At 40.2% G+C, this 11,356-nt stretch overlaps 1 protein-coding gene across 1 annotated transcript in view; it reads right to left on the bottom strand.

Annotated features, from left to right (window-relative positions):
- Nucleotides 1–956: 956 nt before the first annotated feature.
- Nucleotides 957–11,356, bottom strand: part of LOC124165910 (homeobox protein engrailed-1-like) — a 60,768-nt gene continuing 50,368 nt past the window's right edge. Inside the window, exon 4 of the mRNA XM_046543448.1 lies at nt 957–1,489. Coding sequence (XP_046399404.1) covers nt 957–1,489 — 533 coding nt within the window. The remainder of the gene's footprint in view (nt 1,490–11,356) is intronic.

Below are 11,356 nucleotides of genomic sequence, written 5' to 3'. Positions count from 1 at the left end.
GAGGCAGGCGAACTCGGCTGGGTCGACGGCGACGGCTCTGAACCGCGAGAGGGCGTCGCCGAGGAGGCGGACGTCGGAGGCGGTGGCGTGCGCCGCCTTGCTGCCTCCATGGTTCGCCTGCCCCCCGCCTCCACCGCCAGGCTGCTGCCCCCCGCCGCCACCGCCCCCCGGCTGCTGCCCCTGGCCCTGCTGCTGTTGGGTGCCGTTCCCGTATGCATTGTTGGAGTGCTCGGCGACGGAGAAAAGTGGAGGCGGACAGGATCCCCCGGACAGCGGCAGGCACCACTGGATGGCGTTCAGCAGGAACAGCTCCGCCCACGACTCCTCCAGCAGGATCACCTGGAGAAACAAATCAGTGGAAAATCTTGTATGACATGCGATACGATGAGGTAAAAGTCCTTAGCATTAGTTAAATGAAACATTACAATAACTATAACTTGCACTTGATAATGTTGTTTCAACAACGAAACGCGCCGTGCACAAATAAATCCTGTGGAAATATCGCAATGTCTCATTTAACTAAAATCAGAGGACGTTCATGATATAGTATTTCGAGAAGCCGACCGATTCATTTGGACCATAAAGAATGGTTTAAATGCTAGGGTGGAGAAAAAACAGGCGTTGTTATTAGTCTGCTCTTAAGGCCTGGTTACACGATACAAGTTAATGTCTAAATGTACGAACGCATAAATGAACACGAAAATGCTCCGTGTAACCACCCAACTGTTCATGCATTCGTACATATTCCGCCCCGGTCCACAAAAATCATGCATCCAAACAGACATCAACTTGTACATGTTAATGTTACGAGTAACCAGGCCTTTAACAAAAGACGCCAGGGGTACAAGCAATTTCAGCAGAGCAGGATGTAGTGTCATCCGTACTATTTACATTATCGCTATAAGTGAGTTTTATTGTACATGTAGAAGATCAGAGACTGGAAGTATAGTATGCAGTCAACTCACCTGGTCCCTGAAGGGCAGACTGGCGAACGACGGCAGGTTCTTGGCCCACTTGACCGCCATGAAGAGCAGTCGGGCCGATGTCTCGTAGACGGTCTCCTGCGCGGGCGGTGCGTGTGGGGGCGCCGGGTACATGGCGGCGGCGGCGGCCGCGGCGGCGGCAGCAGCGGCCGCGGCTGCCGCCAGGGCGCTGGGGTCCGAGGCGTTGGGGGCGGCCGCAGCCGTTGTCCCGGTGGTCTGGTTGGAGGCGGGCGAGGAGGCGGAGCTGAGCGAGCGGGGGAAGGAGTGCTGGGGGCCGTTGGAGGTCGGGGGCGGGGAGGACGCGGGGGCGGAGTTGGAGGCGGCGTTGGCGGAGGAGAGCGCCCTCGGCTGCAGGGAGTGGTGGTGGTGGTTGTGGTGCGGCCCTTGGGGGTGGTGCGGGTGATGGGGGTGCGGATGGTGCGGGTGCTGGTGGTGCTGGTGGTGCGGTGCGGGAGGCGGAGGGAGTGGCGGCGGGGTCTCCTCGTTGGTGACGTCGATGCTATCCTCTGTGGATGAACAATGAATGGAGGTTAGATAATACTAATAACTTAATCCTTTGAGTGCTAACCGCTTTTCTAGGTACTATGCCAAAAGTGTTGGGGCATTTTTGCTGATTTTGCGGTAGGTTAGGGAAAAAATTAGGCCTCAAAAACAAGTGAAGGTATATGTTCAAAAACTTTAGGAAATCTTATTTCATGCGGTTTCACCTTTTTATTATATGATTTGACGAATTTTTGGTAATATGAGTTAATTTTTATAATGTGAAGAAAATAGTTAATGTTAAAATAAAATGAATATTGACAATTGTGTGATTAGTTAATTGTCAGCATCTAGGAGTGACATTGCATGAGGAGCGCTATAGCACTTTTCGCGAGAGATAGGAGGAGCGTGATAGCGCTCCCCGTCACTCTAAGGGTTAATTATAAACATTAAACGTTAGTTTTCGGAGGACTATTGACCTTGCCACTCGAGGGAGTTGTATGGCTACGAAGAAGGACTGTTATCCGCAATTTTGAAAGGTAGTAATTATTTTTAATACTTATTGCCATATATTTCTTGATTTATTGATACATTAATTAAATATAGCCTTTTTCTTTATTGATAAATACGACTGAGTAATTTTTTCATCGAATTCCATTAAAAAATCATGTTGCAAAAAATATTTTAAATGAGCAGTGGGCACGTGGCTCCTGCTTCCCCTGCCATGGCACACCACACGCCTCTCAGTATAGCAGATATATTCTGCTAATTTCCATTTAAAATGCAATAAGGAATGTGAAATGCATAAGTGTGCTTAATAAAACGTTAAAATATTTTTAATATTTATTCGCATATGTATCTTGAATGATTGATAACTTCATGAAATATAGCCTTTTTCTTAATTTATGAATACGACTGAGTAATTTTTTCATTTCAATTCCATTAACAAATCATTCTGAAAAAAATTTTAATGAACAGTGGCCACGTGACTCCTGCTTCCCCTGCCTTGGTCCACCACACGCCTCTCAGTATAGCAGATATATTCTGCTAATTTCCATTCAAAATACAGTAAGGAATGTGAAATGCATACATTTGATAAATAAAACATAAAAATTGTCAGAGCAATATAGTTTAGTGAATTCCTGAATTACACACGCCTCACGATTACCAATAAAATGGAAACGCTTAGCCCGTAATTTGACGGGTAGTTGTCTTATAAGATAGACATGTGGTGTAAATTGATTTCTATGAGAAAAGAATCAAATTATGCCGTGATCTAATACATACCATAAGATTTAATTGGAAGCCAGAAAAAATTAGGACGACAGAAATAAAATTCTAGGCATTATGATTTAGTAGAATTTACCAGTCAAAATTACGGTCTGGTCCTTCTAGTGTTCCAGACATAATGGTATATACTCTATTATTGTTCAATCGCCACTCATAAATTGCGTGAATACGCGTTACCGTTACAAATAAAATATAAACACTTAACCTGTTATTTTGATGGGCGTTGGTATTTTAAGGTAGACAGGTGGTACAACTCCATTTCTATGAGAATATATTAAATTATATTTAAAAAATAATAATTAAATTATATTTTAATATACGTACCGTAAAAAAATAAATCAAAGTGAGAACAAATGAAGTCATTGGGAAAAAATATAGGTAATATGATTAAGTCAGTTACTAGTCTAAATGACTGGTAACTCTGGTCCTTCTAATGACTAATAAATCTGGTCCTTCTAGTGTTCCAGACTTAATGATATATCCCCTATTATTGCTTAATCGCAACTCAAAAAATGTGTATAAATTGTTCATAAATTTTGAAAGACATTCACTCTCCTTGATATTACTTGACCTTTACTAGTAACGCCAATATTTTACTGTATAAACGCAGCTACTTTCACTGAAGAGGCATAAAATGGATGTCATTTCAATTACTTTCGAGTTTAGCTGTGGAATGCGAAGCATTGCAGTTCATGCTTCATAACTTTCGATGAGAGGGATCGGGTTGGTGTGGTGATTAGAATGTTGACTTCCCACCCCGTGGGCTCGGGTTCAAATCCCGATGGTGGCAGAGAATTTTCAGAGACTGCCCGATTCCTGCTTGAATGTTGTATGGAGGACATTTCAAGCGCAACACTTCGTCCGTCGGATGGGACGTTAAGCCATGGTTCCCTTGGCGCCTTTCGTTAAGAGCATGTAGATTCCGACGCCAGGTTTATTACCACGATTCTCTCATTACTCTTTCCTCATGGTGCAAATGACCTCAGCTGTCGGTCTCCTCCTCCAAACGCCATACCAACTTTCGATGAGCTGGGAGTTAGCGAATTAATCTTCAACAATTCTTTTTCGCCTTTTTTAACTCTAGCCCAACGTCATTAATGCGAAAAATTAAATATTCCACTTTAAAAAATTAGTCATTTCTCCACTCAATCATAATCACCCCAGTAGAATTATGTACACCATGTTGCAACATAAAATGACAAGTACCTCATCTTTCTATGATAGAGTTGAACATGGGTACAATTTTGAATGACGGCATTGTTCAGTACAACTACATTGTTGAGTTACTAAACTGTGTTATTAAAAGTTAGCATAATCTTGAGAGCACGTAAGTGTGACTGCTAATATTTAGTTTATTTTTGCATCAGAAGTAAAAAAAATAAATACGTACTATTCAAGAAAAATCAACAATTGGCCTCAAGAATATTATCAGCAGAATACTACCGAAAAACAAACAAAATCATCTGCACCAAGAATAACATCACCCATAAAAATGCTTCGCATTCCACAGCTATGGTTAAGTCAGATGAAATAAATGTAATGCCTCTTTTTTGACGTAGTATCCGTGAAATTGCAAAATAGATTGCGAAATAATAACATGAAATTAGCGTTTTTCACGGTAAATCCAGCCAGTCATAGGTAGTACTTTTCGTAGCCTTCGGATCAGATCAAATCCTGTGCAAGACAAAACATCCTCAATCAATCTCAGCTTTGCCTGTTTCCCCCAAAACCTTGTATCTGCTGGTATTGAACATTTTTAAAAGAAGCTGCCCTCATATAACAAAATAAATCTCGAAATAAATCGGTGTTTTGATGTAAAATCATGCCAGCCAAAGATAGTACTTCTCGTAGCTTTCGGATCAGATAAAATCCTGTGCAGAATAAAAAAATCCTCAATCATTCTCAGCTTTGCCTGTTTCCCCCTAAGCCTTGTATCTGTTGGTATCGAGCAAGCGTGTTCCAGACCCTAGAACGGCAGATAAAGGGTGGCGGCCGAGAAATTGGGGCGAGTGCCGACGGAGAGGACGAGGGATATTGGAAGTGTTGTCCCTTCGGAAGGAGGGCGTAAAAAGGGGAGGGCGGACGCAAATCATAAAATTGATGGGGTATGATTCTCTCTCTCCTTTCCGCATCCCTCCCCCCTATCCCTCCCCCGACGGTGGAAAGCCATTTTGGAAAAGATTGAAGAGGACCGAGTGGTTGGGGTGGTGCCGGACGGATCGACTTGGTTGGAGGAAATAGGGGGACTAGAGGCGTACGCCCTCTTGTGTGTTCTGGAACCAGGGTTTACAAGGGCTGCATAGGCGCGCCGGTAGAAAACTTATCAAGGAGGATGCATCCAGTGCCGCCTCTGGGATATTATACCGCCAGGTTTGGCAATGAGCCTATTGTTTAAAGAGCGAATAATAGTATTTTTGCTGAAAAGTACTTCTTTAGTCGTTTAGCAGAAGTTTTCCTTTTCAAAATGCACATGCCTAATTCAAAGTGCGATGATGCAGATTGTGTAGAATTGGAGTTGACGGGAGGTGAAGAAAATAACAAAAAAAATCATTTGGAGAAGGGATCTGTTTATGAATCATATCCATAAACTCTTGGACTCAAACATCTTTTATTTTGGGATGGGAAATGAAGCACTTTTAATTAAAAAGTTGAGGCTTATGGAATAAAATTAGCAATATCGGCAATTTTCCGGTATCAGTCTCCGGAAACGGATAAAGAGGCAATTGTTTAAACAGTGAACGAAATTAGTTTTGCCAGAAAGGAATTTTTTATTGTTTTTTGTAATTTTTCCTTTCCTAAGTATACCGTCCCTAATCAAATTATAAAATCATTTGGTAGAGCCATTTTCAAAATGTTTTCAAGAGCAAAGGGGTAGCAAGTGCACCACTTTGCACCCCCCTTCCGACGTCCATATATCGGGGGTGGAAAATGCCAGGACGACGGAAGGGGAGGGATTGGCGTTAAGAGCGGTTCGGTGTCGCAGGGGACGGGAGCCATCTCAACGTTGACGATTCCATCTCCTGATATCATTGCGTCCAATGTCTGATTTATATGACACGATAAAAGAAAACTCGGGAGTGTATACCCGAACCAATAGTTCTTCCGATACTCAGTCTACGTGCGAGGGTTTGCGCTTCGTCCCGAACAAAAGGCTAGGGAGCACTTTTACGCTCTACTTCGTCGCTCGATTGTTTTCTCAAGGCATCCGTTTACATCGCAGCATACGTGGCTGGTACAAGATAACCAAATATAGGCTGTAGTTCAATTTGCTAATGTACATGCTGGAAAAGATACCTTGGATACCTAAGATCACGCATTGGATTTTGGAATATTAAATAAAAATATTTTCAATTGTTTCAAATAATAATAATTCATTTTGCCATGGACGCTTACGCGGTAATGTAATGACCGTATTCTCTCCGAGGTTTTTTCCGCGTTGATTAACTGTCACAAAAATTTGATAAATTTCGGTATTTAAAAAAAGTGGATCATTGCAGCAAAAAAAAAAAACGAGGAAATAAGGCCAACAATACTTCATATTTACAGGTGCACAGTGGCGGATTAAGGGGAAAGCATGGCCCCTTGTAACTTCTGGAAATATTGAAGATATTGTAATCATTGAAGTGATTTTCCTATGACAGTTTTAATTTCAAAAGCCTCGTATGCAACGATTAAAAATGTTTGATGAACATCTAAAAGCCACTTGTCATATGTAAAAGCTGAGAAGACCACTAGCCCAGAGGCATCGATCCTCTTACACTCCATTTCATGACGCGTGGCAATGACCTAAGATGATTTTAAATTTTAGAATTATGCAGACGAAATATATAGATAGCTGATTTAGTGAGATGCATGGTTTTTCATTACGACCGAATTAACAACAAACTTTAAGAGTATACTAGGCAAGTACAAGATACGAGCTTTCGGTTACGTGCCTGTCTCATCAGAACAACTGGAATGAGGTTAGACGTATAACAATGACACCATGAGGAAATGCCAACTACAAATGAACCTTTTTTCGATAGTACCGATTTCGGCTCGCCAATTGTGAGCATAATGCTGTCACGGGACTCAAAACTGATCGTTCCTTTGGATTAAGTCTATAGAAAACCAAATCTTTCAAGTCGTCCACAAGGGAAAAGTAGATGAGATGGGAGCGCTAGCAGGAATTGGAGTTGACAGGAGATGAAAAAATTATATATAAAAAAATAACCGTGGGGAGAAGAGACCTATGTATACACCATATCCATCAATTCTTGGACTTCAAATATCTTCTTTTTTTGGATGGGAAATGAAGCGCTTTTAATTAAAAAGTGAGGCTTAAGGAGAAAAAAGGAGCAACAGCGGCGATTTTCCTGCGAAGGGTAGGTATCAGTCTGTGGAAACGGAGAAAAAAGCCGGAGGTATGGGTTTAAGGGAGGAGAAGTGGAGATGATGTTAAGGCGGGTGAGATTTCAAAGAGGGACAGAGAAAAAAAATTAATAAAAAAATAACGAGAAGATAAATATGGAGCGAGATGACTGATACACGAAAGAGGGGAGGTAAGATATCGGATTATGCGAGGGCAGAGCGGTAAGGAGGGGGGGATAACATGAGGAGGGGGATGAAATAATAAGGGTAAGTTTTATAATTGCTGCGGTCACCTGGGTTAACTTTGGCCCGGAGACGTACAAAATATACATAGTTCTCTATTTTGCCATTTTTAATGAATTATCGACTTAGTTCTCATATAATCCGATAGCTGACAGTTATCACTCTTCTTGTGTTCAAGATTAATTAACATTCGGATGAAGGTTAGGAAGGAATTCTGAACATAAACTGGTTATATGTACATTGATACATTGTGATATAATATGGTTTTCCTAGCAGATATATTGTTTTTTTTTATTTTTCATATTTGCCTGAATAAAATAAATTTACAAGTTAAAATCAAGGCACACTTGAAAACAGAACTCTAAGACATATTTTGTGTGGGTATCTTTGCTCCAGCTTATGGTTTAGAACTAGATTAGTATATTTTTATAAGATTGGGTCAAAGTTTCAATTCAAGGTAACTTTGGCTCAAATTTTTTTTTTAAATTCGTGGTTGTTAAAATAGAGATTTAGAAACAGGATAAATTGAAATTACATGGCCTGTCAAAAATGTTTCTATTTGAATTACATTGTTTATTAATTTTACAATTACATAAGTTTGTTTGTTTCAAGAAATCATAAATCGTTGGGCCAAATTTACCCCAGTAGATGATAGTTAAATTGTTGCAAAGCGTAAAAAATTCGCAGCTAACGAGTAGGTACTTCCATGCATGATCAAGCAATGCAAGTTTGACTAACTTATATTCCAAACTACTTCACTATAGTGTTGTGATATAATATTCTCAAGGTTTGCGGCTCATTTATATTCCGGTGGATGCTAACCATAATTTACAAAACTGGTCTTCATAATAATACATTTTTACTCTTATCCATGAATCACATAAATTATTGTAAAAGTGAGACTGCGCCGTGAAAATTAGAAACATACCAAACAAGTATTTATTACAATAAAAATAGAAGTACAAAAAGACAGAATTTTGAATCGTTTAAAATGGATATTCAGAAAGCAGCGAAGCTCAGAGGATAGATAAACTTAAAAATATAATTTAGTGATATCTTATTACAGTTTTAAACAGTTCAAATTTTCAAACAGATATGGGTACATGTTAATTTTGAATTGATTTGCGGTAATGTAAGGTTAATTATTGAATTCGGTATACTAAGAAACATTTGAAATTAACAAATGGCAAATAAGAATCATTCTGATCGATATCAATAAGGATAACTTGATAGCTATGACCATTATTGCATTGAAATTTACTGTACTAACCAGCAGCACAAATAAGGTTACATAAGAAATTGCCCACCCCCCTCCCCTACTCAGCTTAGCTCCATTTTCTTCGGGCGGAACCCCATTTGACGGATACACCCTCTTAATTCTTTCCCCATGCTCTCCTCCCCCTCCCCCCACCAAGGCACCACGCCCGCTCATAATTTGACTTCCATCTTCTCCATTTCCATCTCACCCCCTTCCCCTCAAAGCCCACTCCCCTATCCCCCTCCATTCAAATTTCTCGGCGTATTTTTAATCCCGGGGCCTCCGCAGAAAAGGGCGCATTCAGATCGTTAATTAATTTCGTGGTTTCATAACCGAAGCGGGTTGATATCACTTAGTCATCCCATGCGTCTCATCCTCTCCCGTCTTTATTTTTTTTTCGCCCTCCTGAGATACGCAGCTTAACCCCGAAAGATCCGCGCCCTTCATCCTATCATTAAGTATTGTTCTTATAGCCGTTTTATGGCGTCCTTACTTGTGTGTTTTTCATTCTTTAATTATTCTTCCCTTCGTGTCTTATCCACCCCAAAATCTCCCGACGTGGATCATCATCGGTGATACCTACTTTTGGATTAGCCCGAGCAATTACTGAGCGTGGCATATCGCGTAAGCGTTTACACCCATCTGCAAAACATCTGCTTTCATAGAAGTTCCATAAAGTTACATGGGATTTGGTCAAATAGTTAACAAACTTTCCAAAAAGAAGGAAAATGGCTTCATCGTAAAAATTTAATTTTAGGTAATTTTAAATCTAGGAAAACTGGACCTATTATTGCATCACTGGCTCATTTTGAAGTTATTTTATCCAGTAGGCTATATTGATTTCTGAGTTGCTCAATTATTCTGTCCTTTCCCATCTATTTTGATCACACACACATCTACATGCTACCTCGAAAGCCGCCTGAATAGGCGTATGGATGGAGTGTTTGGACCTCAGAGTAAGGATTGGGGTAGAGGGCGCTTTCAGGCTGCGCAGTAGCAGATTCTTGTAGTCAACATGGTTACCACGTGATCGTGGGAAGTAGTGCGGGAATCCCTTGTGGGAAGAATTGTGGGAAGTGTGGGATGTATATGCTGTATATGCGGGATCTTGACTACATGCGCAGTAGCCAAAGCGCACTCTCCCCCATCCTTACTCTGAGGTTTGGACACCTGCCGTTACTAAATGTAAATGCCCACAATGAGTTCCCTCTATCACTTATTAGAGTCCCTTATGATTCTATAAACGTTCGGTTAAATATCACTCTTAATTGATCGTTCATATCGAACCTAGAGATATTGTGATGTTTAAACAAGATGCTCTTTGTATCGCTCTTAAAGATACTTGCTAGCAGCTGTTCAAGATATCTAAGCCAATCACTTAGCCTACGAGTCTATGGCAGCTACCAGCCTCGTTCATGTAAAATACTTCAATGGCAGGTTCCTCTTTTGATTACCACTTTGAGTCTCACAGTATAATTCATTTATGTTATTCCATTGGACATGGTCTTTGGAAATAAATGTATTATAATTTGTTACCTGAGGGTCCCCCCTTTTCGCCTTCTGGCTTCCGCTCAGCTTTGCCCTTGTATAATCCGATATCTTGTCTCCCGTTTTCGTGTCCCAGTCATATCGCTACAGTTTTATATTATCCTTATTTTCAATAATTAAACTCCCTCCGGTAACACTCTGACCTTCTTTGAGACGTCACTACGTTTTCAACGATTATAATAACTATCACAATTAATTAATGGCAATTAAATTTAGTTTTTCATAAATATAATTATTAACCATTAAGATTATAATTGTTTTAGCCCTTTAATTGTGCCTTACGAATACTGTGGGAAATGACGAAACTATTAATTGTTTTCTAGCAACAACCGCGATGTTGGTGATGGTACCACTATATTTCAGTAAAGCATTCTCAAGTCGGCCACCAAATGTGTTGCCGACCACCGTCCATTTTAATGGGTCATCCAAAGTCGCTGTCGTAAAGAGCGTTCCGAACTCCATGATTATTAGGGCAATTACCGGAAATTGTATTGGTGATACTTTAATTTACAAATTTCATATTTATTCAACGCTATTCAAGGTCGCGATTGCATATTATACGAAGAAAATATAAAGACTACAAGGATCGCTCTGAAATCATGGCTGTGCTTCCGACATTTTCCAAAACAGATTAAAATGCGCCCATAGTGGGATCAAAAATGGAGACAAATCGGACGGACTGGGGTCTCCTGTATGTAGAATGATACGTTAGGGGGTAGCCTCCGAGATGTACACGCCATTACATCCGAATTTCAATCGTCATCTGTTTGAAATTACTAAGCCTATTTTTCTGTGTTCCCTTACGGGGATATCACAAAAATTTCTTACGTAGCGTTATATGGACTGATAATAATTGGTTAGTACCATAAATGCCCATGCAATAATTATCATGGCCATCGAAATCACTTGAAGCGTTTTATATGACTTTAGCGCGTCGTTGAAAGATACACGTAAATCGGAATGTTTTTTTTTTTGCCTTTGCTTCCCTTTTTCCTCGTAGAATAAATATTGAATTGATATTTAAAATTAAATATAAGTGGCTATTAAATGATTCGTGCGAACATATGAATTTTTTTATGTTTCTCACAATGTGCTATAAGAATATTGTGGGGAGCGACGTAACTATTTTTGTTTTCTAGCAATGATTAACCAAAAATTTCCTTGTAAATAATAAGAATGCTTTCCATAGTGCATAAATATAAAA

Source organism: Ischnura elegans, chromosome 9 (assembly GCF_921293095.1).
Source record: "Ischnura elegans chromosome 9, ioIscEleg1.1, whole genome shotgun sequence".
In the NCBI taxonomy this organism is placed as follows: domain Eukaryota; kingdom Metazoa; phylum Arthropoda; class Insecta; order Odonata; family Coenagrionidae; genus Ischnura; species Ischnura elegans.
This window is presented reverse-complemented; position numbering and strand designations above follow the sequence as displayed.